Source organism: Heterocephalus glaber, unplaced genomic scaffold (assembly GCF_053883595.1).
Source record: "Heterocephalus glaber isolate CG9 unplaced genomic scaffold, H.glaber_assembly_v1.0 deba00001795, whole genome shotgun sequence".
Taxonomy (NCBI): Eukaryota; Metazoa; Chordata; class Mammalia; order Rodentia; family Bathyergidae; genus Heterocephalus; species Heterocephalus glaber.
Window position 1 is genome coordinate 1,402,172 of NW_028258476.1, and position 26,306 is coordinate 1,428,477.

The 26,306-nt window shown below is 51.2% G+C and overlaps 3 protein-coding genes and 2 pseudogenes across 10 annotated transcripts; 3 read left to right on the forward strand and 2 right to left on the reverse strand.

Moving 5' to 3' along the window:
* Window positions 1-618: 618 nt before the first annotated feature.
* Efna1 (ephrin A1) lies at window positions 619-6,714 on the forward strand. Its single transcript, XM_004871300.4, has 5 exons — window positions 619-836; window positions 4,161-4,456; window positions 5,371-5,436; window positions 5,591-5,641; window positions 5,811-6,714. The coding sequence occupies exons 1-5, from the start codon at window positions 745-747 to the stop codon at window positions 5,921-5,923; spliced, it is 618 nt and encodes a 205-aa protein (XP_004871357.1). The 5' UTR covers window positions 619-744; the 3' UTR covers window positions 5,924-6,714.
* Window positions 6,715-7,504: 790 nt separating this feature from the next.
* Window positions 7,505-9,937, forward strand: Slc50a1 (solute carrier family 50 member 1). 7 transcript variants are annotated; one of them, XM_021249439.2, is made up of 6 exons: window positions 7,505-7,674; window positions 7,946-8,023; window positions 8,104-8,254; window positions 8,868-9,029; window positions 9,241-9,360; window positions 9,557-9,937. In XM_021249439.2, exons 1-6 carry the CDS (start codon window positions 7,595-7,597, stop codon window positions 9,656-9,658), a joined length of 693 nt encoding a protein of 230 aa, XP_021105098.1. In that variant the 5' UTR covers window positions 7,505-7,594; the 3' UTR covers window positions 9,659-9,937. The 7 variants fall into 7 exon arrangements, with proteins under 7 accessions (XP_021105098.1, XP_004871354.1, XP_004871356.1 ...); XM_004871297.3 differs by having other exon boundaries at window positions 8,131-8,254; XM_087203372.1 differs by having other exon boundaries at window positions 7,518-7,655.
* A 1,099-nt stretch (window positions 9,938-11,036) lies between these two features.
* Window positions 11,037-11,580, reverse strand: Dpm3 (dolichyl-phosphate mannosyltransferase subunit 3, regulatory). 2 transcript variants are annotated; one of them, XM_004871294.3, is made up of 2 exons: window positions 11,492-11,580; window positions 11,037-11,367 (listed from the first exon to the last, which is right to left on the reverse strand). In XM_004871294.3, exon 2 carries the CDS (start codon window positions 11,360-11,362, stop codon window positions 11,084-11,086), a length of 279 nt encoding a protein of 92 aa, XP_004871351.1. In that variant the 5' UTR covers window positions 11,363-11,367; window positions 11,492-11,580; the 3' UTR covers window positions 11,037-11,083. The 2 variants fall into 2 exon arrangements, with proteins under 2 accessions (XP_004871351.1, XP_004871352.1); XM_004871295.3 differs by having other exon boundaries at window positions 11,475-11,560.
* Window positions 11,581-16,353: 4,773 nt separating this feature from the next.
* LOC101707958 (large ribosomal subunit protein uL2 pseudogene) lies at window positions 16,354-17,198 on the reverse strand (annotated as a pseudogene).
* Window positions 17,199-17,916: 718 nt separating this feature from the next.
* LOC101702767 (sentrin-specific protease 1 pseudogene) lies at window positions 17,917-22,566 on the forward strand (annotated as a pseudogene).
* The last annotated feature ends 3,740 nt before the right edge of the window (window positions 22,567-26,306 follow it).

Below are 26,306 nucleotides of genomic sequence, written 5' to 3' on the forward strand. Positions count from 1 at the left end.
CTTTGGCGCATCCAGAGAGACTGACCCCTCGAGGGGCAAGACTCGAGTGTGCCTCCTCCCGTGCACGGGCACTAGTGCCCAAGTGTTCTTGGCCTCGGCGCACACCTTACACACTTGATCTCACACAGCACCGCACTTTACTCCCGGCATCTAGGCGATGACACAATCTCTTGAACAAAGACAACACTGACAAACGCAACAAAAACAAACAGCCGCGTGTGTGGGGAGGGGCCGCTGCGAGCGGAGTCCTGGAAGGTGGGGGTGGGGTAGGAGGGGAGTGTGGGAACTCGGGCGCCCAAGCCGGGCGTGCCAGGCCCAGGAAAGGCGCGAGCCTGCCCACAGCCCAGAGCCCAGAGCCCAGCGAGAGCTGCGCCGAGCTGCAGAGCCGGCTCCCGCACCCTGCGCCCGGGGCCTGCACTTGGGAGTTTGTCCCTTCTGCAGCGTGCGGCAGTGCCCGGTCCCACAAAGCCCAGAGCTTCGTGGAGCTTCCCCAGGGAGCGAACGCGGGCACCGCAGAGAGCGCCCTCCGCCCTCCCCCCCCCCAGCCCTAGGGCAGCCGCGCGGGGCGGGGCGGGGGCGGGGCGCGTTGTCTGGCGACGCCAGCCCAAAAGGCGGAGTCGCGAGGCTGCAGGGCCAGATCTGTGCTCGCGGGGCTGACTGCTCGGCGGAGAGAGCCAGCGCCAGCGAGAACCCGGCCCGAGGAGCTCCAGACGTCGCCCGGCCCGGCCCGGCCGGCCCCGCACTATGGAGTTCCTCTGGGCCCCTCTCTTGGGTCTGTGCTGCAGCCTGGCCGCTGCCGACCGCCACACCGTCTTCTGGAACAGTTCAAATCCCAAGTAAGCCCTGAGTCTCCAGCTGGCAGCCTGGGCGTCCAGCTGGCACTGTCCCTGCCAGCCCAGACCTGGGCCTAAGGAAGGTGGCCGGGGCGGACGGGGTGGGGGGATTCTGTGCCTTTCCTTCCGAGGCTGGCAACACCCCACCCGGGCAAGAACCTGCCTGTGTTTGCTTGCACGGGCGCTATTTCTGCCCTTCCCTTCTTCCCTTCCTGCCCTCCGTCACCCGTAACCACTCTGCTGTGAGGGATCCACGCGGAGCCTTCCTGCCTGATACCCGCCATGCAGGGCTGGAGTCCTAAGTCGAGCCTGGAGACCTCCAGGTCCCTCCAGGGCGGGGGATCCTCTCAGAGTAACACTCCCCATGTGCCAGTAGTGGAGGTGAGCGGCGGTCAGCATAACCCTGGAGAGACCCTCAGGACGCCCGACCATCGGGCCTTAGGCATTCGTTCCGTATTTTAGACGCCCCTGAGGAGCCCCTATCAGGAGCCTTTTGGGGTGACATAGGTGAGGCACTGGCTGTTTGTGAGGTTCAGGTAGAAGTGCAGAACTGGAGAAACAGTGGGAGGAAGGGTAGGGAAAGCTTGGGAAGGAGTGGCAGGGGTTAAAAGGTTGCACAGGGCTCTGGGCAGGAAGGAGTTAATTTCTCTGGGGCAGATTTAGGGCTGTGAGGCAAATGGTCGGGAGGCGGACTCTCCGTCCTGTCCGACCCTTTGTTCTTGCCCTTGAGTTCTGTAAAGTTGTAGGAATAATTTTTTTTTTTTTTTTGGTACCGGGGATCGAACTCGGGACCTTGTGCTTTCTTTCGGGGCAGGCAAGCGGCACCACTGAGCTACTTCCCGGGCCCTATAGGGAAAATTCTTTCGGGAAGACTTAAGGGGGTCGGGTGAAGCAGGGACGGGAGGGCTGGGCAGCCGGGGTCACAGAATAGCACTAAGCTGCCCCGCCTTGGCACGCCTGCCCCCACTGCCCTTGAGAAACAGATCCTGCCAGCTCCTCTGACCCTCTGGGGTGGCCTAGTGGGAGGGCTTGTTTGGGGCTTGCTGTGGGGGAGGGAAAGGCGGCTGCCCTCCCAGAGGGTGATGCCCTCCTGGCCCCCGCTCCTCCATGTCTGCTCTTTGCCTCCCGACCCAATCCTGCCTTAGTAGTGGGAGAGAGAGAGCAAAGTCCCTGTTTATGCCCATGCCAGGTGTTGGCTGAAGGAGGAGGAGGGGACAGGAAGCCATGAGTCGGAGGGGGCCTCTGGCCTTTTCCGTTCCCAAGCTCCCAGGTTTCCTCTCTTTCAGGAAGGAACCTCTTCCTTGCAGCCCTCCCCGCCTTCCCTGACGCCAAGACGGCCCCCTTTCCCACAGGGAGAGCAGGAGTCAAAGGAGGGCTAAGTGAAGGAGGTGCACCCCCAAGGGCGGTGACGCCCCACCAGCACAGCTCTGCCCTGCCCCTTTGGTCACACACACACACACACGCCCATTCAGGGGCCATGGAAGCCAGTCTAGTCTAAGCGGAGTCCACGGCCAGGCCTGGCTTGGGGGCAGATGAGGTGGCAGTGTGCTGGGCGGGATTGAGGCTGTGGAGGGTGACTCAGGGCAGTGGGCATCGGCCTGGGATCTCCAGGCCTCAGGCAGGAGCAGCGTGGGTACCAGGCTGTTGCCACTGGGAGCTCGGCCCTGGCCCCTTGGTGCTAGAGGGGCAAGTGCCCTATGCCTGCCGGCATCCTTTGCCTGGAAGCCAGTGCCCAGAGCCGGCTGTCCGGGGTTCCTGGGGGCTGCCCACACTGGAGGAGGCAAATTCTCACAGGTTCTCAGCAGTGCTAGCTGGGGCGGGGAGCAGAGGTGGCTGAGAAATGAGTCAGTGCCCGTCACGGGAATGGGGGAAAGACGCCAGGCTCAGAGCTGAAATACCTGTTTCGAAATGGCTTCTATGTTTATCTCTCCAGAGAGGAATTTTAAAAGCCTCCCTCTGCTCCTCTTTCCCCTGGGTGGGGGAGGGGCCCTGGTAAGCCTGGCTGGATCGGAGCAGCAAGCTGCTGCGAGGCCCGGCCTGACAGGCAGGGAGCAGCCGACTGGGGAGTGGGTGCCCAGCTCCGACATCTCTAGGCCCAACTCTTCCCCCTGCCCCCCACCTATGCCCAGGGCTTGGGTTTGAAGCAAACTGGCAGCCGGCTCTCCGAGTCCCTGCAGTCCTTTGGGGAATTCAGAGAGGCTGACCAGCTGCGGGGGGGCGCTTTCCCCCTAGAACACCGCCCCCCTGCAGGCTGGAGCCAGGTGTCTGGAGCTGGGGGAGGGGCGGGTGGTGGGGCTGGAGCCTGAGTGTCGGGGGAGGGGCTGCGGGAGGGGACCTGGCTCCACCTGGGGAGGAGGGGCAGGGAGAAGTCCGCCATCGCATCAGGGGGTCGGTGGGGTGTGGTTCTGGCAATAAAAGGGGAGATTTGGAGGTGCTGGAGAAGAGGCCAGAGAGACGGGGCATAAATGTGAGTAGCAAGAAAGGCAGGTTGGAGTGAGCTGCTGAGAGCATTATTTGTGGGCCTGGGTTTGGCCTAGAGAGAAGTTTGGAGGGAAAGGTGAAGCTGGCAAGTGTGAGACTCAGTGGGCCAAGGGAAGAAGTCTGAGACGTGAAGACCGGGGGTGGGCCCGGTGGGAGCATGGCAAGGGGAGGTCTTGGCCCTGGACAGTGGGAATGTCTGAGTGGGGCGTGGTGCGCACACCTGTGATCCCAGTGCTGGGCAGCCTGGGGCGGGAGGACTGCAGCGAGTTCAAGGCCGTCCTGGGCCACACAGTGAGACATCATCTCAAAAAACAGAAAGGGAACGGCCAAGAACGGATTCAGACTGAAGTCTCCTAGCATTTACAGGAGCAGCTGGTAGAATATATTTGGGGAAAGTTATAGAAGAGAATGAAGAGTGAGCTCTGGAAACATTTAGAAGCTTATCTTTGGGGGTTATAGCCAATGCATTGGTGTCTGAGATATTGAGTGGGTGCCTTTTGAACGAGGAAAAGATAATGGTGGGGGAGATGTTTGGAGACGAAGAGAGATGTGAGATCAGATCAGCCAGGCATGGTGGCACATGCTTGTCACCCCAGCACTTCTTTGCCAAGGCAGGAGAATCGCAAGTCCAGGGCCTGCCTGGGCAACTTATTGAGACCCTTCCTGTAACTCAGTGATGGAGCACCCCTGGGTTCAATCCCAGAGAGATGAAGGTTAGTAAATATTGGGAGTTGAGATTTTGGGGAAATCTTTGGAGGCTCCAGTGTGAGAGGAGAAGGCTCATGTAGACAGTCTGGCCTGGCTTCTAAATGACGGCCTGCTTCCTCCCTTTCTGGGCACACCAAGGTTCCGGGATGAGGACTACACAGTGCACGTTCGGCTGAATGACTACCTGGACATTATCTGTCCCCATTATGAGGATGACTCTGTGGCGGATGCTGCCATGGAGCGTTATACACTGTACCTGGTGGAGTATGAGGAGTATGCCGTGTGCCAGCCCCAGTCCAAAGACCAGGTCCGCTGGCGGTGCAACCAGCCCAGCGCCAAGCATGGGCCCGAGAAGCTGTCTGAGAAGTTCCAGCGTTTCACACCTTTCACCCTGGGCAAGGAATTCAAGGAAGGACACAGCTACTACTACATCTGTGAGTGCAGGGGAGGCAGGCACAGGGGCACACACTAGGGCACAACAACATGATGGCCAGGTGCCTGTGCCCAACCTGCTCAGTGGGGAGTTAAGTAGCACAGCGCCCTCCTAAGCCTGAATTCTGTTTTCATTCATTCATTCACATCACAAACATGAAGTGAGCTTCTACTGTGTATGGTCATTCTGTGCAGCAGAGTTAGGTACAGCACTTCAGAGCCCCTGACCCTCAAGGAAGCTATGTCAGCAGACCCAGAACGGTGATATGGCAGACACCAGCACAGGGGCCTTGGGAAGAATGGCCAATGCACTTGGCGGTTTATAGGGCACAGAAGCCAAGAACAAAAAGGCCCCAGAGCTTCGGACAAGAGGAAGAGCTGGCCAGGTGTGAGGGCGCTGGTGCAAAGGGAGCAGGTCTCTTGAGGGAACTCTGGGAGTGGGGCACACACAGGAAGTGGGGAGAGGCGAGCTTGGAACGTAGGCAGGACCGATCGAGGGCCTAAACACTGCGGAGGAGTTCAGGCTTTCTCCTGAGGCCAGTGGAAAGCTCCTGTTGGCTTTTAAGAGTTACAAGGTCCCTGTTATGCAGAACAGATCCAGGACTCATTCTGCCCTAGATAGAGGAGGTACGAGATGGCCCAGGGAAAGGGAAACACAGTGTGAACGCCTCACCAAACTTCGTGCTTGGAGGTATGAAGGATAGAATGGGTCTGTCTTCTTCTCACCACCACTGCCAAACCTCAGGCAGTGTTCCAAAGAATAGGAGTTGGCAGGAATTGGGTAAGAATCAGGATTAGAGGGAAGAGAGGAATTGAAGTGACTATGGAGCTGAGAAACCAGGGCCAGACACATTTGGGCTTATAGCTCTTTCCAGCAAAGGTTCTTTGCTTAATTCCCTGTGGGTTTATCTTGCAGCCAAACCCATCTCCCATCAAGAAAACTACTGCTTGAAGTTGAAGGTGACTGTCGATGGCAAGATCAGTGAGTGTTGGGCCCTGGGAGCCTCCCCTCTGTCACTGTGCCAGGCCGACTGGTGATCCGGGAGGGTAGGGAAGTCCCACTGCCCAGCCCACCCAGCACCCACAACCTGTGTCTCCCTGGTAAAATCCCTCATCCATTCCACTCTGTCTTTCAGCTCACAGTCCACAGGCTCACGCCAACCCACAAGATAAGAGACTTCAGTCAGGTAGGTGGCCAGAACCTGTTGGGTCTGGGACACAGGGGTCTTCATGAGGAGGCTGAGTACAGGAAGTGGTTCCTTTGCCAGGCAGAGGCTTGGGAACCCTGCTGGGCTGAAGGCCAGTGCAAACAGCAGGGCCACTTACCCTGGGGGCCTTTGTTCTCTCACCTTGCAGATGACCCGGAGGTGCAGGTTCTACACAGCATTGGTCACAGTGCTGCCCCCCGCCTCTTCCCACTTGCTTGGGCTGTGCTGCTCCTGCCCCTGATGCTGCTGCAAACTCAGTGAAGGTGTACACCACTTTAAGAAATGGAACAGGGTTGAAGGGCCAGGGCCAGGCACCTGTCACCTGTCCTGGGGCGGGTCCCAAAGCTCCAGCCCTGGGAACCACTCCCTCCACATGCCCAAGCTGCCACCCATCAGCCTCAAAATGGGTCAGTATTAAGGGTTTCCACCAAAAGGGGGCCTGCCACTCTGTCAATGCCATCCCCTGCCTTTTGGGAATGGAGTAAGAAGAGGGGGCAGTCTTTCCCCCACCGTTCCTGCCTTTAAACCAAAGAAACAAGCTATGCAGACATGGCCCCGTGAGAGCGCAGTGGGAGCCGAGCTGGAAAGGGCTTGAGGCCACGCAAATGGACACTGAGCCTGGCACCAGGTGGGACAAGATGCCCCTCCTAGAGAAAGCCAGCATGCCCAGATGAACCGACTGAAGGAAAGAAGGGACAGTTTGCTGCACAGGAGCCAGGTACAGGAGAGGCAGCACGCTTGGGCTGACCCAGCGTCTCCCAGCAAGGCTTCCATCTGAGGAGTGACCAGGCACTGCATCCTCTCTCCTCACCCTAGGGCAGCACTGCAGAGGGCTGTGCCCACAGGGGGGCTGTGCCAACCTGCTGTTAGAGTGGAGCTATAAGGGCAGTGCCCTGTGTAGTCTGCCTAGAGCGTAGCCTAAAGGGCAGGGCCCTAGTGTCTGTATCGGAACTTACTGTGTGTCTCCTGACTTCTACAACTGGAGTTTTTGTTGTTGTTTTTTATACTATGTTCTTTGTCTCAAAATAAAGCAGTGTGTTTGTTTTTTTGGACATGTTTTTAAATGAGCATAGAGTCCCTGCTGTGTGCCAGGCTCTGCTTCATCAGAAGCAAATGGGGGTGAATTTCTTATTCCAAAAAGTATAGGCCCCTCACAGGCCCGAAGGGTGGGGTGGTTCCTCTCTGAGGGTTGCACAGGGCAGGAGTGTTCCCCACAGCAGTCTCTCTGCACCCGACTATGGAGGTTCTTCCTGTCCAACCTCTGCCCCACTCCCACCCCCTCAGCACAGGGCCTTGGCATACCAGTCGGGTACTCACCCTGGCTGGCTGGGTGACTCAAGCCAGATGCCAGCTGAGGCGCGCACCCCACCCCACAGCCCCGCCAGCAGAGGTGTGGAGGCAGGGAGAGAGAATTCCCAGCAATGAACAGGTTGGGCCGTGGGGTCAGTGGCAGGGACTTAAGTGGACTGGCCAGATCGTGTAAAGTTGGCTTGTGGCTGAAGAAGGAGGGCCTCTGGCGAAGGAAGACCGTAATTCCTGGCAAGACCAGTTATTTAGGGGAGGCTGGGAAGAGGCTTCCCAAACCCGAGACCACTAAGGTCGGATTTGGAGCTCTGGACAGGAGGCATGAAGTCCGGGAAGCCTAGCCCCACCACGTGGGCCTCTTGGGACACAGTTAAGGCTGGGGGTCTAAATGATCCAAGGGGTACTCGGAGCGAGGGGTCGGGTGTGGGGGCACGAACACCAAGCCCCCCCGGACGAGGTCTGCAGGAAACCTGCAGGAATAGCTCGGGGTGTACGGCCACCGGGGCTGCGGCGCCCGGAGGGCGGAGCCTGAGTTCCGGCGTGTCCTAGGAGAGGGCGGGTTTCCGGGGGAGGGCCGGGCGCAGGTTTAGGCGCTGAGTCCGGTGCCCGGGATCCGACTCGGGCCGGATGGAGACGGGCAGCGTGGCTGACTCGCTCCTCTCCGGAGCTTGCGTGTTCTTCACCCTTGGCATGTTCTCCACTGGCCTGTGAGAGCGCGGGCCGGGTGGGTTGGGGAGGACCAGGAAGTCAGGAAAGGAGAGCCAGTGGACAGAGCGGTGGCCATACCCCCAGGCTGCATCCGGAACCCGCGGTCAAAGAGGAATCGGGTCGAGGGGATTGGGATGCAAGGGCAAGGCTGGTCGATACGCCTGAGGGAGAAAGCAGGGGTCCTGGGGGTGGGTCTGCGGTCTTGCGGGGCGGATGACAAGCTTCGGGTCCCCCACACCCGTCACCCCTCCCTTCGGGGCCCCATTACAGCTCGGACCTCAGACACATGCAGATGACCCGGAGCGTGGACAGCGTTCAGTTCCTACCCTTTCTCACCACGGATGTCAAGTGAGAGGGACGCGGGCTCCGGCGGGAAAGGCTGTCTGGGGAGGCGGGAGGGGCCCTTGGGGACCCCGTGCCACAATCAGCCCTGCATCCCTGTTCTGCCCCTGCAGCAACCTGGGCTGGCTGAGTTATGGGGTCCTGAAGGGCGATGGGACCCTCATCATCGTCAACACCGTAGGTGCTGTGCTTCAGACCCTGTATATCGCCGCCTATCTGCGCTACTGCCCACAAAAGGTAGAGGCCCTCCCTTGGACCCACCTGTGCTGCACGCCCTGCCTCGCTGGCAGGGAAACATTGCTTCCTAGAACACTTAAACAGGCTGGCACTGTCACCTTTTCCTAGAAGGCCCTCCAGCCTTGCCATTTCCGGTCCTCCCTGGAGCCAGCCTTCTGAGACTCACACATTGCTCCCCACTCTCTCAAGGTCGGTAGCACTACTGGCCTAGTGATGCCTGTGCTGCCCTGAGCTTCCCCCAGCAGGCTGAAGAGAAAGGGCTTTTGTCTCGAGTTCCTTCAGGGCCACTGGCTGAAAATGAGATGATTAGCTCTGCTTCCCAGCTCTTTCCACAAGCACTTATTTATTAAAATTGTACTGTGTATGCCAAGCTCACTGGAAAAAAAGGTACCTTTCCCTCCTAGAGGCCTTCAGTGTTGTGTGACAGACTATTCCATTAAGTCCCCGGTGGGAAAGACTGTGACAAGAGTGATACTGGAAGCTGCTTCCCCAGCTGGGGAAGGCTGGTTTCCCCAGTGTCGAGCATGGGAGAGGCCAGCATGAATTAATTGCAGCAGGGAGGTCAGACAGTGCTGTGGGCAGCCTGGAAGTAAGAGGCCTCTCTCCCCTGCAGCGCATGGTGCTCCTACAGACCGCAACCCTGCTGGGGGTCCTTTTCTTGGGCTATGGCTACTTTGGGGTCCTGATGCCCAATGATGAGGCCCGGCTGCAGCAGCTGGGCCTCTTCTGCAGTGTCTTCACCATCAGCATGTATCTCTCACCACTGGCTGACTTGGTGAGTGGGGTGTCTAGGAGGTCGGGCCAGAGAATGTGGCTTACATTTCAAAGGAAAGGGAGGTGGCCTGGTTAGAGACCAGTTGAGTGGGAAGCAGAAGGGTTGGATAACAGGCCAGGGAAGGTGTCTGACCTTTTTCCTAAGGAAATTCTTAGGCAACCTGGCAACTTTCCTTCATGCCTGGTCCAGTGTCTTTCATCCTTTCCCACAGGCCAAGGTCATTCAAACTAAATCAACCCATCGTCTCTCCTTCTCTCTCACCATTGCCACCCTCCTTTCCTCTGCTTCCTGGTCCCTCTATGGGTTTCGACTCAGCGACCCCTACATCACGGTAAGCATAATATAGATGGGTGATAAATTTGCAAAGTGAAAAATTGGCTCCTGTCATAGTAGCCATTTTTTTTCCAGACAAGGTCTCACAATGTAACTCAGGCTGGCCTTGAACTCGAAGAGATCCTCCTGCCTGAGCCCCTGGGATTATAGGCACGAGCTACCACACCTGATCTATAGCAGCCCTTTTATTGCAGGTGCCCAACCTTCCAGGAATCCTTACCAGCTTTATCCGCCTCTGGCTTTTCTGGAAGTACCCCCCAGAGCAAGACAAGAACTATCGGCTTCTGCACACCTGAGGCAGCTCATTTGACCACTGGGCACCTTAATGCCAACTTGATACCAAAGAGCTCCTTGCTTCAGCTGGCTGGTGACCAGTTTCATGGTGCAGTAGGTTGTGGGAAAGAGACAACTTTGAGATTAGAGGGTTCAATGAAAGAGCTTCACTCAGAAGACTGGGTGGGACCTATGAGATGAAATCACTTATTTTCTTGAGAGATTATCTTTTTTAATTTTGGAGGTTGGGGGTGATATCTTTATGCTGTGCCTTAAAATAAACTATTTCCCAGCCCTGCCAATCACAGTTTATTTTTTACTCACGATTCTCAACCTGCCTGGTTTGGTGAAGGGTAGATCCATCTATTCTCAGGCAGAGTTGGCTTGGAAAAGGTATCTGAAAGAACGAAGAGATTGGAAAGGCCTGGGAAGGCCTTAAAAAGAACAGAACTCTGAGGTAGATATGTTGGTGCATACCTATGATCCCAGCATTCTGGGAGTCTGAGGTAGGAGAGTAGTGAGTTCAAACCCAGCATGGGTAATTGAGTAAATTAGAGCAAAACTCTGTCTCAAAATAAAGGGCGGTGGACATAGGTCTGTGTGAAGGCCCTGGGTTCAATCCCTAGTACCAAAATTATCTCCATTACATTTTTTCTTTTTGGTACAGGGGATGGAACTCAGGACCTTGCACTTAGGAGGCAGGCTCGGCATCACTGAGCTAAATCCCTGGCCCTAAATTTTCAATGTTTGTTGCCTTTTTTTTGTTTTTAGGGTTTGTTGTTGTTTTCAGTACCCAGGATCGAACTCAGGACCTTGCACTTGCAAGGCAGGTGGGCTGCTACTGAGCTAAATCCCCAGCCCCTAGTATCAAAATTTTAAAAAAACAACAAAAAAAACAATTTGGAAGCTATAAAGAATGGAAGTCAGGTTTAAGAATTACTTTCTTGGGCCGAGGATTTAGCTCAGTGGTGCCACCGCCTGCCTTGCAAGCACAAGATCCCGAGTTCGATCCCAAACAAAATAAAAGAATTACTTTCTTGTGTGCCGGGAATTTAGCTCATTGGTTCCGGTGCCTGCCTCGAAAGCGCAAGGTCCCAAGTTCGATCCTCAATACCAAAAAAAAAAAAAAATTACTTCCTTGAATTTGATTTCCTAGTACCGAGAAAAAGAACTTCCTGATGGGATTCAAGGAACCAGTAAAGTGAAAAGACACTTCCATTTCGAGATTTTTGATAGTGTCTTTGCCCCTTTGGGACAAAAACGGGGAACATTTTGCAAGATGCAAAGATAAAAGCTGAGATGGCCTCAAGACAGTGGCTTTTCCAACTATCACTTCACGACCGCTGGTATACAGAATCCCCAACCCCTGCTCTGCCCTCTACCCACGCAAACTAGGCAAGGTTAGAAAACAAACTTGCTTTTTAATGGGGACGGGAGGGGCCAGGGTGTCAGAAGCGCAGGCCCCTGCGGGATAAATCCGCTCGGGCCTCCTGGATCTGATTCTGCAGCTCGCGGGCGGCGTCCTCGCAGTCGTGAAACGTGGCCACGCGATAGCCCACAGTGCCCAAAGCATAGCAGCCAGCGGCCACCAGCAGGTAGGCGGGCAGTGGCCACAGGACGTCCCGGCAGGGCGCGGGTAACTCCAAGCCCAGAGCTCCCACGTTCAGGGCCGCCCAGGCGGAGCCCAGGAGCGCCAGGCCCCAGAGCCACTGCGCCAGTTTCGTCATGGTCACTGCGGGGAGAGAAAGCGAAGCTCGGGGTCCTCTCTACACTGCTACCCACTCTACCTCTGAGACCCAGGGTCCGTTGCTCCCACCCTCCTCGCCCTCTGCCCTCCACCTTCAGCCAGCTGGTACCTCCCGGCTGCTCCTGCGCCCGCGCGGCCCGGCCGGAAAAGGCGCCCGGAAGTCCTGCGCGCGGCTTTCTGGGAGTTGTAGTTCTTTGAGGCCTTCTGGGAGTTATAGTTCTCCGGGCGGTGTCTGCCTCGCTCTGATCCTGCCGGGTTCAGCCTGCGTGAGTCACGAATGGCCTGGTGCGTTTGCAGGGACCGTGGCGCCACTATCCCACCTCCAAGATAGCGCGGAGCTCGTGGAGACTACCCTAAATGTAGGGTCAAGAGAAGGTGGGAATATAATATTTCCTTAAATTCGGGGGGCCGGGGACTTAGCTCAGTGGTTCTGCCACCTGCCTCACAAGCAGAAGGACCCGAGTTTGATCCCCGGTACCAAAAAATATATATATATTTCCTTAAATTCGGTCCATCAGTGCAGTGAGTATAAGGCTACAAGACAAATAATAGTAATAATAATAAAATTTTAAAGTTAAAAAAAAGATTTTGAGAGCAAATAAATCATCTGATGTTTTGAGGTATCAAGAGAAGGTGTTGGCCAGGGATTTAGCTCAGTGGTTCCGCCGCCTGCCTCGCAAGCGCAAGCACCCGAGTTCGATCCCCGGTACCAAAAAAAGAAAAATCAAGTAAAAGAGGTTATGCACATGCAAGGCCCTGGGTTCAATCCCCACACCGAAGAAGAAAAGGTTAGGCCGCTAGGTGTGATAGCACGCCTAGCCTGGATAATCTGGCAATTTAGCAAGTCCCTGTCTCAACTAAGACAGAGAGAGAGAGAGAGAGAGGGAGAGAGAGAGAGAGGGAGAGACAGAGAGAGAGAGAGAAAGAGAGAGAAAGCGAGCCAGGAGATGTAGCTCAGTACAAAGGTCCTGGATTCAGTCCCTAGTACTAGACTGATGTGGTGGTGTGCACCTGTGATCCCAGCACTTGATTAAAACTAGACCTATATCTCTCACAATGCACTAAACTAAAATCGAAATGGATCAAAGGTCTAAATATCAAAACAGAAACACTAAAGGCCAGGGATTTAGCTCAGTGGTTCTGGCACCTGCCTTGCAAGCACAAGGTCCTGAGTTGGATCCCTGGTACCAAAAAAAAAAAAAAAGAGAGAGAAAGAAACAGTAAATCTGCTGGAAGATAGAAGAGGTAGAACTCTTGAAGACATTGCTGTACAAAGCCTTAATGAACCAAACCCTGATCACATAGGAAATATCACAAAAAATTAACAACCGGGATATCATCTTATTAAAAAGCTTTTGGGGCTGGGGATTTAGCTCAGTGGTTCCACCACCTGCCTTGCAAGCACAAGGTCTAGAGTTCAATCCCCAGTACCAAAAAAAAGCTTTTGCACAGCAAAGGAAACCACCAACAGAGTGAAGAGATGATCCACGGTGTGGGAAAAATTTTAAATTTTTTGCCAGCTGTTCCTCAAAGGACTGATATCTAGAATATATAAAGAACTAAAAAAAAATCAGACACCCCCCCCCAAGTTTAAAGACCCAATCCAAAAATGATCATCTGGAATGAATAGACACTTCTCAGATGATGAGGTAGAAAAGGCAGATAAATACATGAAAAAATGTTAACCATCACTGGTCATTCCGAAAGATGCAAATTAAAACAACACTGAGATTCCATCTCACTCCAGAAAGAACAGCTGCTGTCAAAAAATCAGCCAATAACAAATCCTGGTGGGGCTGTGGGGAAAAAGGAACCCTTCTCCACTGTTGGTGGGAGTGTAGACCGGTGCAACCACTGTGGAAATCAATGTGGAGATTTCTCAGAGAACCAAAACTAGAGATTCCATTTGACCCAGCTATTCCCCTTCTTGGTATCTCCCCAAAAGAATTAAAAGCAGCACAGGGCCAGGGATTTAGCTCAGTGGTTTCACCACTTGCCTTGCAAGCAAAAGGTCCCGAGTTTGATCCTTGGTACAAAAAAAAAAAGCATCATAACACAATGATATATGTACACCCATATTTATAGTGGCATAGTTTATAATAGCTAAATCTTGGAAACAGCCTAAATGCCCATTAACCAATGAATGGATGAAGATGGGTTTTTTTATACAATGGAGTACCACTCTGCTGTAAAGAAGGATAAGCCTACATGTGTAAATACTCAATAGTTTCTCTGGTGTGAAAAACTAAAAGTGTAAGGTTCAAATGGTATAACTGATAATGTGAAATAGGAAGAAAAGGTCTAAAGGAGTAGAGGAAGTGGGAAGGGTAGGGGAAAGGAAAAAAGGGAAAAGAAAAAATATGAGAAAAGGAAAAAATGGAAACAAAGTCTCTGTAAATAGGGAAGGGTGGAGGGGGTGTAGGGAGGGCAGGGAAATGGGGAAAAAAATAAGAACCAAGATGCATCATGTACAGGTACAAGATCCCAATGATGAATGCAACTGTATTTTATATCTAAAATGTATCAATAAACTTAATGGGGGAAAAAAAAAAGAAGGATAAGCCTTCCTGAGTTCAATCCCCGGTACTAAAAAAAAAAAAAAAAAAGAAGGATAAGCTTGAGACATTTCTAGCTAAATGTATGTGCCTTGAAACCGTACTCTTAAGTGAAATAAATAGGACACACCTGTAAATGCCACATTGTTTCTCTTGTGTGAGAAACCAAAAGTGTAAAGGACCAAAATGTATAATAGATGTTGGGAAATGGGAAGAAAATGTTCAAATGAGAAGGGGAACAGGGTGGGGAGAAGGAACAAGAAAAAAGAATAGAAGGGAAAAATGGAAACAAAGCTTTTGTCAATGAAAGGAAGAGGGATTGAAAGGAGGAGAGGAATGGGAAAAATAGAAGAAGCAAGATATATCAGTACAGATACAAATTCCCTAGGATGAATGTTATCATTATGTAAATCTAAAACATACGGATATGAAAATCGAAATGTGTGCGTCTCATCTGTGACAGTTAACTGATTGTGTCAATTTGAGCAAGAAACACCTAACTATATTGGATCAACATAGTTCTGGGTGTGGCTGAGGAGGTTTAGTGAAGATTTGCTGGGATTTACTAGGTGTGAGTGATAGCAACCAACAGGCTTGTCACCTGAATGGAATAAAACAGAAAGGAAGGAAGACTTGCTTTTGTTTTTTGTGGAGAAGCTCCAGTCTTCACCTTCACCTTGGATGCCATCCCCTGGCTTCCAGCACGGACCTGTGGGCCTGCTGATACGGACTCGAAGGGGACACCACAGCGAGCTCCAGGCCTTCAGTTAGATCCTTCAGCTCTCCGGGGCCTAGATAGACCTTTTCACTCTTCCACACCTGACTATGTGCGCACCCATTGCAAACCAATCTTATAAATTCTTACATATTTGTATATGTTCCATTAAATGTATTTATCTAGTAAGCACTGACTGATACAGATTTTGGCACTGAGAGCAGGGTCGCTGCTGTGATGTCACCTGACCATGTGGCTAAGGAGCTCGTGGAAAGAGTTCGGAAAGGTTTGGAGATGCTAGTTGGAGAAGCAGCCCTGAAATGCTTTAAGCTGTGCTTGACAGGAGATTCTGGTCAGAGTTCAGAAGAAAATAATGCTGACAGAGGGCTCAGGATTTAGTTCAGTGGCACCGTGCCTGCCCCTCAAGCGCAGGGTCCTGAGTTTGATCCCTGGTACCAAAAAACAAACAAACGAAAGAATGCTGACAGAAATGCAGCCGGTAAAGACCAGGCTCAAGAGATTTCAATTAGGAACAAGGACTGCACTGGGTGTTGGACTCCAGACCATGTATGGAAGAAAATTTGGCAGAAAATTTGTTTGCATTTTGCTCATATCCAGAAACTGCCTGAGACTGAGCTTAAAGGCAATGGACTAATTAATCTTGTGGAAGAAATTTCAAGACAGGCTAATGTTGAACTGTTGAGGTGGCGGCATGGCTACTGTTGGGGGCTTTTAGCCAGATCTGTGTTGAGAAGTAACAACAAAGGGCATGGCAGAATGATTTTAAACATTTTGAGTTTGGCCAGAAAAGAAGCTCCTGTAAAGTTTTGGCCTGCAAAAATGGAACAGAGAATTTGACTGCTGAAGAGATTAGCCATAAAATACTAAGTATTTCAGAAGAAAACAATAGAAAAGCTGGCCTGAGGACATCACAAAAACCAGCAGGACGGGCCGGGGATTGAGCTCAGTGGTTTCGATGCCTGCCTTGCAAGGGTAAGGACCCGAGTTCGATCCCCGGTACCAAAAAATACAAACAAACCAGCAGGACTCATTTTGCAGGCTCAAAATCGCAAAGGTGAAAGAAAAACTGCTTTGAGGAGAGAGCCCCAGAGCACCACAGTCCAGAATAGCGGCAGCCTAGAGAATTATTTCCTCCGGATTGGGTTCACAGTGGTCAGCAAGCCAGGCGCTCCACCCCTATAACCACGAGAGAAGGAAGCCTGGCTACTGCTCCAGCTGTCAGCAGACCATGTGGCGCTGGTTTTAGGTCCATGCAGAATGCAGGTGTTGTGGGGCCAGGAAGCCTTCCACCCAGGTTTCAGAAGAAGGCCTGGGAAACCAAGCAGTGCGGCCCTGCAAGGGCAGTGTGTGAAGCTGTGAGTGTGAAGCTGAAGGTACAGTGGAGACGCCAGAGACAGGAGAAGCCAGGAGCATGGATTATCCAAAAAAGCAGCAAGGAGGGAGCAGAGCTGGCCCAAGAGAGCAGTCATGGGAGCTACAACCATTGGCAGTGCCTTGGGGCGGAACCACCCAAGTCCTTTGGCGTTCACATCTTGCCACAGATTGCTCCAGGTGCTGGACAAGGAACTATGAGACTTCTCTTTATTTGTACAGAGGCTCTCAGGGAAGAGTTTACCTTAAATCCTAGAGGAGACTTTGGACTTGAACTTTGCTGCAATTCTGCTTGCTTGCTTGCTTTTTTTTTTCCAAGGACAAACTTTATTGAGCCACTTGGTTCTAGTTCTCTTTCTCCGGCACAATCTTGGTTCCATGGAGTCGCCCAGTCCGGCGAGCAGCAATGAGACCCACTTTTGACCTGCCGGGGCACCTCTGCGAATAATTGAGGGTTTGCCGATGTGCTGGTGGTTACCACCTCCAAAGGGATGCTCCACAGGATTCATGGCCACACCCCGCACACATGGCCAGCAGTTCCTCTTTGCCTTATACTTGTGATAGGCACTGCCAGCCTTTAAGATAGGTTTATCAATTCTCCCACCACCAGCTACTACACCAACAACAGCTCTGTTGGCAGAAGAGATGACCTTCTTGGAACCCGAGGGCAGCTTCACGTGGGTCTTCTTGGTTTCGGGGCTGTGGGAGATGACTGTGGCATAGTTCCCAGAGGCTCAGGCCAGCTTGCCCTGGTCCCCGGGCTTCTCCAGGCAGCATACAATGGTACCCTCAGGCATGGTGCCCACAGGAAGAACACTGCCAATGTTGAGTTGGGCCTTCTTGCCGCAATCCACGAACTGGCCCGTGTGGATGCCCTCAGCAGCGATGAACAACTCCATACACTTCTTGAATCGGTACGGATCCCAGAAGACCGCCCTAGCGAGTGGAGCACCGAGGCCTGGGTCATGGATGATGTCCTTCACGATGCCCTTGATGTAGCCATGATGCTCTGCGAAGTCCACTGTGCGTAGACGAGCAGCGCCCTTGCGAGGCTTCACGTGCAAGTGAAACACAGAGCCAGCACCCTTCCTCTGTCCACGGATCACGCGGCCCATGGCAGCTGATCTGTTCCCAAGCTTGGCTGAAAGAGCTCACTCGGTCTTTCTTTCTTTCTTTCTTCCTTCCTTCCTTTTTTTTCTTTCTTTCTTTTTTTGTGGTACTGGGGCATTGAATCCAGGACCCTGCCCTTGCCAGGCACGAGCAGTGCCACTGAGCTCCATCCCTGGCCCTTCTCAGCAGTGCTGAAACTGCTAGGACTTTGGCAACTCTTGGAGATGGACTAAATGTGTTTTGCATAAAGGGATGTGCATGAGTCTTTCTGGGGCAGGGGCAGAATGTTACGGCTTGTTTCTAGATGTTCCTCCCAAGCCTCATGCACTCATAGGTGGGGCTTTTTGGAGGTGGCTGCATCTAGGGTGTGTAATAGTGGGATTAAGGATATGATGTTGGGGTTAAGGGTGTCCCACCCTGTGTATGGGTGGACCAATCAATGGCCTGACATGCTGGATAGACTATAAAGGCAGCTTTTGCTGTTTCATTCCTGTTGCTGCTGCTGCTCACCAGCTTGCTTGCTTGCCTGCTGCTTCAGTGTCTCTGACCTGCTTGACATGTGCTGTTTCTCCTCTGTGATGGCCCCTGCCATGCCACTCTACCTTGGATGCAGGCAACTATGGGCTGAAACCTCTACACACTGTGAGCTGAAATAAACCATTCCTCCTTTAACTTTGGGTGTCAGGTATTTTGTCTCAGCACTCAGGAGGCTGAGGCAGGAGGATCCCTATGAATTTGAGGTTAGCCTGGGCTCCATAGTGAATTCATAGCCAGCCTGAACTACATAGTGAGAACTTGCCAAAAAAAAAAAAAATCAAAATTTGTCCATCTTGTATCATTGGCTCTGATACTTCATCCTCTGGATTGGCCAGCATTTTAACTACCCAGGAACAGCTGTCCCACAGTGCATATTCCCTGTCATCATATGCACCAGATGTTGCATTTGGATCCAAAGATTATGATCTTTGCCTTTAACCCTATCATCACCACCTCTTCCACATCAGCCAGATAATTTACTAGCATGAAGTACACGATCTGAAGGATCAGATGGTGTGAATTTAGTCAACGTGAAAGATATTCAGACTCCAACTTTCAGTCCTACTTTCTTCCAGGCAGAGCTGTAGATCAAAGAATTAATGAGTGTTTATGATTCTCAAGCAGGGGGGAACTTGTGCCAGATTGAGGGGCAGAAAGCAGTAGCATTAAAACTAGAGATTGCAGGAACAAGAACATTCAGACCATGATTCAATCAGAGGAGGTCCTTGTCCACAATTGCCCAAGAAACAAAAACGTCATAAATTAACTGATAGAGAAGGTGAATTTCCTGAAGTTAGACAGGAAATGGAGAAAGAAAGAAAGAAAGAATTTATTTATTTCATAATGGGAACCAAGATGCAGTTTCCAGTGAAGCAGTCCACTTGACCACTACACACAAAAATATTCCAACTCTAAACCATCTGAATTGGCTCCATGATGAAATCACCACTTTCTACATGAATATGCTAATGAGCAAAGTAAAGAGAAAGGATTCCAGGAGGAGAGAGGACTTAAGAGGAGGAAGGGGATAAAATAAAATTTATTTTTAAAAAGAGAGAGAAAGGACTGGCAAGTGCACATGTATTTAATGTCTTTTTGTTCACTAAGTTAAAAATAGCTGGTTGGCCAGGTGTGGAGGCACATGCCTACCAGCACTCAGGAGGCTGAGGCAGGAGAGTTGCTTCGAGTTCAAGGCCAGCCTGGGCTACATAACAATTTCAAGGTCAGCCTGAACTACATACCGAGACCCTATCTCTAAATAAATAAATACAGCAAGCTGGTTGTCAGGCAGTCAAGCATTGGGCAAAGAAAGTGGTTGTATTTTCCGCTACATTTTTCTGGTGCCCACTCACGGAGTGCACTGGTGTCTAGCTTCCATCGACTTCAGAAAGAAGAGTATTACCTATTGTGATTCTACAGATGGAATAAACCGTGAAGCCTGTGGGATCCTCTTGTGATACCTAAAGCAAGAAGGTGTTGACAAGAAAAGGACTTTGACACCCGTGGTTGGTGGCTCTGCAGCAAGAAAAGCTAGGCAGTCCCACAGCGGGTGAGTGGACTGTGGTGTACGCGGAGTGTCCTGGGGAAGGCGACCAGGCAGCTCCACACAGCAGCACCGCCAGACTTCCGGAAGCTCCTGGGCTGGGAGGTCCCCCCACCCCTGCGCTCAGGAAGACTCTCAGCAGGCAAACCCTGCCCCCTTGGGGGACCAGCCCCTTGCTGTCTACCCAACCCTCTCCTCTTGGGTAGCCCTTGTTTCTGGCCAGGACCTGCAAGATGCACTCACATGCACCTCTCCTGTATCTCAAATACTGCTTTTGGTTTTTTTGGTACCAGGGATCGAACTCGGGACCTCATGCTTGCCAGGCAGGCGGTACAGCTGAGTCAAATCCCAGGTATCAGATACTACTTTTGTAGAGAAGCTTTGGTGCTGTGACAGGGCCTAGGGACATCCCTAGGCCAAGCAGGCAGCAGGACTCCTGCACATTCCTCAGTTCTCCCATCTTGTTTTCCCAGGGCCCGAGCCTCACTCAGCCCCTAGTCAGGAGACTGAAAAAGGCTTGGAAAGAATCTTGGTTTTAATAGCCTTCGTATACACAAATAGCAGACTCACTGAGAGAGAAATTCAGGAAATAATTCCTTTTACAATAGCATCCAAAAAAATGAAATATCTAGGAATCAACCTAATAAAGGAAGCAAAAGACCTCTACACTGAAAACTACAGCACTCTGAAAAAGGAGATCAAGGAGGATATAAGAACATGGAAAGACATCCCTTGTTCCTGGGTGGAAGGAACCAATATAGTGAAAATGGCCATACTTCCAAACCTGCTATATACATTTAATGCAATGCCGATTGAAATTCCAACAATATACTTCACAGAACTAGAGAAAACAATCCAAAAATTCATTTGGAACCAGAAGAGACCTAGAATAGCAAAAGCAATTCTAGGCAACAGAGACATGTCAGGGGGTATCACAATCCCTAACTTGAAACTATACTACAAAGCTACTGTGATAAAAACAGCATGGTACTGACAAAGAAACAGACCTGAGGATCAGTGGAATAGATTAGAAGATGCAGAAACAACTCCAGACATACTCAGCCACCTTATCCTTGACAAAGGAGCCAGCCACCCTCATTGGAGGAAAGATAGCCTCTTTAATAAATGGTGTTGGAAAAACTGGATTTCAACCTGCCAAAGATTAAAACTAGACCCATACCTATCACCATGCACTAAACTAAGATCGAAGTGGATTAAAGATCTAAATATTAAGACAGAAACACTAAACTTGCTGGAAGATAAGTTAGGTAGAACTCTTGAAGACATTAGCATAGGAAAAGACTTTATGAACAAAACCTCAGTAGCACGGGAACTAGCACAAAGAATCAACAGCTGGGGGCTGGGGATTTAGCTCAGTGGTTCTGCTGCCTGCCTCGCAAGCACAAGGACCTGAGTTCCATCCCTGGTACCAAAAAAAAAAAGAATCAACAACTGGGATCTTATCTTATTAAAAAGCTTCTGTACTGGGCCGGGGATTTAGCTCAGTGGTTTCACTGCCTACTGTGCAAGCACAAGGACCCGAGTTCAATCCCCGGTACCAAACAAAACAAAACAAAACAAAAAGCTTCTGCACTGCAAGAGAAACCACCAACAGAGCTAAGAGACAACCTACAATGTGGGAAAAAAATTTTAGCAGCTGTACCTCAGACAAAGGTCTACTATCTACAATATATAAAGAATTGAAAAAATCAGATACCCCAAATTCAAAGACCCAATTCAAAAATGGGCATCTGAAATGAACAGACATTTCTCAGACAAAGAAGTAAAAGCAGCAAATAAATATATGAAAAAATGTTCAACATCACTGGTCATCTGAAAGATGCACATGAAAACAACACTGAGATTCCACCTCACCCCAGAAAGAATGGCTGCTATCAAGAAATCAACCAATAACAAATGCTGGCGGGGGTGTGGGGAGAAAGGAACCCTTCTCCATTGTTGGTGGGAGTGCAGACTGGTACAACCACTGTGGAAATCAGTATGGAGATACCTCAAAGAACTAGGACTAGAGGTTCCATTTGACCCAGCTATCCCCTGCTGGGAATCTTCCCCAAAGAATTAAAAGAATCACACCACAGCGATATATGTGCACCCATGTTTATAGCGGCACAGTTTGTAATAGCTAAAGCTTGGAAACAGCCCAAGTGCCCATCAACTGGAAACTGGATAAAGAAGATGTGGATTTTTTTTTTTAATAAAATGGAGTACTACTCAGCCATAAAGAATGAGAAACTAGAGACATTTATAGCTAAATGGATGCATATTGAGGCCATCCTCTTAAGTGAAATAAATAGGACACCCATGTGTAAATACGGAATAGTTTCTCTACTGTGAGAAACTGAAAGTGTAAATAAGGATTAAAATGATTAAAATGAATAATTGATAATTTGAAATAGGAAAAGGTCCAAAGGTGGAGGGTTGGCGGGAGGGGAAGGGGAAAGAAAAGAAGGGAATGGAAAAATTATGAGAAAGAAAAAATGGAAACGAAATCTGTGTAAATAGGGAAAGGTGGAGGGGGTGAAGGGCGCACAGGTAATGGGGAAAAAATAAGAACCAAGATACATCATGTACAGGTATAAGCACCCAGTGAGAAATGTAAATGTATTGTATACCTAAAATGTACCAATAAAAGAATTAAAAAAAAAAAAAGAATCTTGGTTTCTCACAAACTGTTGTTGCTGGGCCTTACTAGGAAACAGAAAGGGCCTGGTTGAGAGGTAGGGACCAGCATACGTATGCATATACATGCACACATGACTTTCAAGATGTATTGTCAGGAAAGCCACTGTGAACTGGAATTTGGGGCACATACACATGGCCCTGCCTTCAGGTCCTTTGCTATTTATACGCCCCGTTCATAAAACCTAACTGCTTCTCTACAAGGCTACATCATCAGTAGTTTCACCTCATCCAGAGGCACAGCACGTGAGCCCAGGCAGATCCCAAAGTCTCAAGCAGCCCTTTCCGTAGAGTAGGGGCTGCACATACTGACTACACGCTACAGGGAAGACCCCCAGGAAGGCTCAGCCCAGCAGCAAAAGCCCCACTTCTTTTTTATGTCACCTGTGTCTGTCCAAGAAGAAGGACCTCAGCTGTAGCATAAATTTCCAGTGTTGGGTGCATCCAGGTCTAGTTGGTCTGTGGCTAGTATAATTGTTTCTAACCACAGAGAGTTTACATATATACATTGTCACAGGGACAGGCTCTTTTTTTCTTTTTGTTTTTTTGAGATAGGGTCTCACTATGTAGTTCAGGCTGGCCTAGAACTCCTGGCAATCCTCCTGCCTCAGCCTCCCAAGTACTGTAATTATTATGCCTGGCAGTCAGTGCTTCACCTATAATCCCAGTACTTTGGTGGCAAGTGCCTGTAATCTCAACTATTCAGGAAGCTGAGGCAGGAAGGCATCCTGGGCAACTTAGCAAGACCCTGTCTTAAAAACCAAAAAACAGCCGGGGATTTAGCTCAGTGGTTTTGCCACCTGCTGCGCAAGCCCAAGGACCCAAGTTCCATCCCCGGTATCAAAAAACAAAAACCAAAAAACTGGGCCGGGGATATAGCTCAGCGGTGCCACGCCTGCCTGTCAAGCACAAAGTCTGGAGTTCTTGGTACCGGGAGAAAAAACAATGCCAAGTCAATAAAACAGAACAAAAGCTGGAAATTAGTTGCCCAGCTCATTTTTAATAAAGACTTTTGGAAAAAAAAAAAGACTTTTGGGCTGGGGATTTAGCTCAGTGGTTCTGGTGCCTGTCTCGCAAGCGCAAGGTCCCGAGTTCGATCCCCAGTACCAAAAAAATAAATGAAAAAGAGGTTAAGACAGTGTAAGGAGGGTGTTTGAGACAAAGGGTGGTGCTTGGGAGGCACACAATGAGCACTTCTTCGCTGCTCTGGTGATGAACAAGGATCATTAGCTACATCTCAGGCTCAGGACACAGCACGGCCTTCCCACTGCCTCCCTGCACCATTCACAAACCATGGGAGGTAAGTTAACCTCTGCAGATGGGTAAGCTCCCATTTGTGGGCATTGTCTGTTTTGGTAGCTTTGGTTTCAGAGGAGACAAATTCCAAATCTGAAAAGCCCACTTTCCAAGGCCCTGAGGGCAGAGGAATATGCAGAGTCTAACAGAACACCTGGGAGGAAGGGCTGGACTGTCTGGGGAGGCCTCCCGGAGGCCCAGAAACCCACGCTGCGTCTGGAAAGATGAGTAAGCTGTTCAGGTGCAGGGATAAGAAAGGCCAGGGAGCAGGCTGAACGAAGCCAGTGAGGCATGGAAGTTCACCGTGAGTAATCCTTGCGGCTGCCTCCGAGGCGAAGACTGCTTCAGGTCAGGGTGGGGGGTGGGGTTGGCGGGAGATGAGGCTGGGATAGCTAGCCAGGGCTGAGTCATTAAAGACACTCTGGAAGCCTTTGTGTTGGGGTGAGGGCTCCCACCCCATGGCCTCTGTGTGTGCCTGTATCTGTGCCAGCAGGTGCCAAGGTGACTACTCTGTCCTTGAAGACAACCGCTCCAGGGGTCAGGTAGTGTTGAGTTCATCTCAGCCTTCGGGGCACCCACAGTTTCATAGGGCAACAGGGCAGACACACATGTAATCAGCAAAAATACACTCTTGGAAAATTACAGACAGGCTTTAAGGGAAATGGTAGCTCAGGGATTGTCCGGCTGATTGGAGAAGGGGCTGGGTGAGTCAGGGTGGCTAGTGGAGGCAGCTTAGAGGAGATCACGATCAGAAAAGATGACCTGGGGAGAGGAGGGACAGAGAACGAGGCCCGGACAGCTGAGGGAGCATCTGGCTCATTCTGGAGTTTCAGCAAGTTGGAGTTGACACAGGGTAGAAGCTAAGTTTCAGCAAAGAGCTCAAAGTGTAACCGGTGTGTTGCTAATGGAGTTCTCGGTTTTCCTTCTTTCAATAAATATTTATTAGCTGGGTGCAGTGGCACGCACCTATGGCTCAGGAAGCTGAGTCAGCCTGGACAATATAGCAAGACTCTGTCCTGAGAAAATTAATAGTAATATAATAAAAACACATCTGGGTTGGGTGTGTAGCTCAGTGGTAGAGCATTTGCCCTCGATGCACTAGGCACTAGGTTCTAGCCCCAGCACCGAAAAACGATGTATTGAAGACCGGTGTACATTAGGCAGTATCCTAGAGAACAAAATAGATGAATTCCCTGCCTTCGATGAATCTCTATAGTGGTTGCGGTAGGAGACAGACAAGAAACATAAATATTTTAATGTCAAGTAGTGAGAAGTGCTAGGAAGAAAGGTAAAGGGCTGGCGTGAGAAGGTGTTCTCGATACACCACGGTCTGAAGGTCTGCGGGGAAGGGACCCTCTGCGGGCACCAGTGCGGAGGAGGGCTGCGTGGCTGTCTGCGCAGGGGCTGCCGAACAGGAGCAGCGAGCGTCTCGCGAACGTCCCTATAACCCTTCCTTCTTTTTGCCCATTGCGTTCCAGGAAGAGAGCGGGTAGTGCGTAAGTCGGGGCTCTCCAGAGAAACACGTTGTGTAGCAGGAACTCATGTGTGTTCGTCTGTATTTCTGCATCAAGAACCAAGTAGCTTTGTATTGGAAGCAACCGAAAGGCAGGAGCTGAAGCGAGCGTGGTGGCAGAGGAGGCGCAGCCTCGTGGTGAGGACCGCACAGATGGCAGGCGCCTGAGCCCCTGGGGAGGAGGAGCGCGCGGCGCCCCGCCAACCGCCGGCTGGCGGGAGCCCTCGGCTGGGCGCAGGCGGCCCTGGGGGGCCGGGGAGGGTTCCCCGGCTCGAGTCGCCCTCGCCGCCGCGCACGTGCTCTTCGGCATCCACGCCAGCTCCTGGGCGAGGCCGGCGCAGGAAGACGTGGGGGGGGGGGACAGACGGGGGGGGGGGGGCTTCAGGGCCCGGCCTCGCAGCGGGGCGTCGGTTCTGGCGGGCGCTCAGAGGCCAGAAGTCAGCGCTGGCGACGCCGAGGACCTCGCAGCCGCTGGCTCTGCGCAGAGGCTGAGGCTGAGTGTGAGGCGAGGGGAGGCGAGGCGAGGCGAGATGGAAGGTTCCAGAAGCTGCTCTCCAGGGAAACAGCCGATGGGGAGGGGCGCTGATCGGTTGTGAGGACCTGGCTGAGCAATTATGGAAGCTGGCAAGTCCAAAATTGAACGGTGGGCCAACCGGAGACCCGAGAAGAGCCAGTATTCCATGCAAACGCTCTTGCTCGGATGGGAGGGAAGGGATCAGTCTTGTGTTCTGTGCAGAATTTTAACTAGCTGGGTAACCCACCCACACTCTGGAGGCCAGTGTGTTTTACCAATCTACTTTTTTTTTTTTTTTTTGTACTGGGGATCGAAGTTGGGTCCTTGCTCATGCCTAGCAGGCGGCGAAACCTCTGAGCTAAATGCCTGGCACCAATCTACTTTTTTGTTGGTGGTGCTGGGCCTCTAACCGAGGGTACTAGGCAAGTGCTGTACCACTGAGCTACATCCCCAACCCTGTGAAGGTAATTTTAGGTGAGAATAACATTTATAAACTGGGCCGGGAATGTAGCTCAGTGGTGCTGCAGGTCCTGCGTTCAATCTGCGGTGCTGAAAAAAAATTATTAAAAAAATTTTTAAAGCAAAATAAAAAAAATCTTAAAAAGCAAAACATTTACAAACTGGGTGTGGTGGCACACACCTGTAATCCCAGCACCTGAAAGGTTGAAGCAGGAGGATCACTTTGAGTGTGAGGCCAGCCTGGACTACCCAAAAAAAAGGAAGGAGAAGAAAAGAAAATATAAAGCTGTCATGACATAGAAAAGAAAGTCTGTTAGGTCAAGTACCATCCTAGGCTCTCCCACACTGCTGTTTATTTGAATCCCTTGTTAGCACAGTTTGACTTAGGTATTATTATCCCCATTCTACAGGCAGGTAGTTTGGGGTGCAGATAGAGAGCTCACTCAACCTGGTAGGTGTCAGAGCCAAAACCAGAACTTGGGGCTCTGTGATCCTGAGAAGCAACTCATTCTCATGTCCTACGCACTGTCCGGAAACTTGAAATTCTTGAGTTATAACTGGGCCTCCATCACAGAGGCTGGAAACTGGCT

What these genes read in the sequence shown, in the direction of transcription:
- Efna1 (XM_004871300.4), top strand. Translation starts at nt 745, where the DNA reads ATGGAGTTCCTCTGGGCCCCTCTCTTGGGTCTGTGCTGCAGCCTGGCC. An exon ending in TGGAACAGTTCAAATCCCAA is followed by an intron (nt 837 to 4,160) that starts GTAAGCCCTGAG and finishes GGGCACACCAAG; the next exon opens with GTTCCGGGATGAGGACTACA. An exon ending in ACACAGCTACTACTACATCT is followed by an intron (nt 4,457 to 5,370) that starts GTGAGTGCAGGG and finishes TTTATCTTGCAG; the next exon opens with CCAAACCCATCTCCCATCAA.
- Dpm3 (XM_004871294.3), bottom strand. Translation starts at nt 11,362, where the DNA reads ATGACGAAACTGGCGCAGTGGCTCTGGGGCCTGGCGCTCCTGGGCTCC.
- Slc50a1 (XM_021249439.2), top strand. Translation starts at nt 7,595, where the DNA reads ATGGAGACGGGCAGCGTGGCTGACTCGCTCCTCTCCGGAGCTTGCGTG. An exon ending in GGCATGTTCTCCACTGGCCT is followed by an intron (nt 7,675 to 7,945) that starts GTGAGAGCGCGG and finishes GCCCCATTACAG; the next exon opens with CTCGGACCTCAGACACATGC. An exon ending in TCAGCGACCCCTACATCACG is followed by an intron (nt 9,361 to 9,556) that starts GTAAGCATAATA and finishes CTTTTATTGCAG; the next exon opens with GTGCCCAACCTTCCAGGAAT.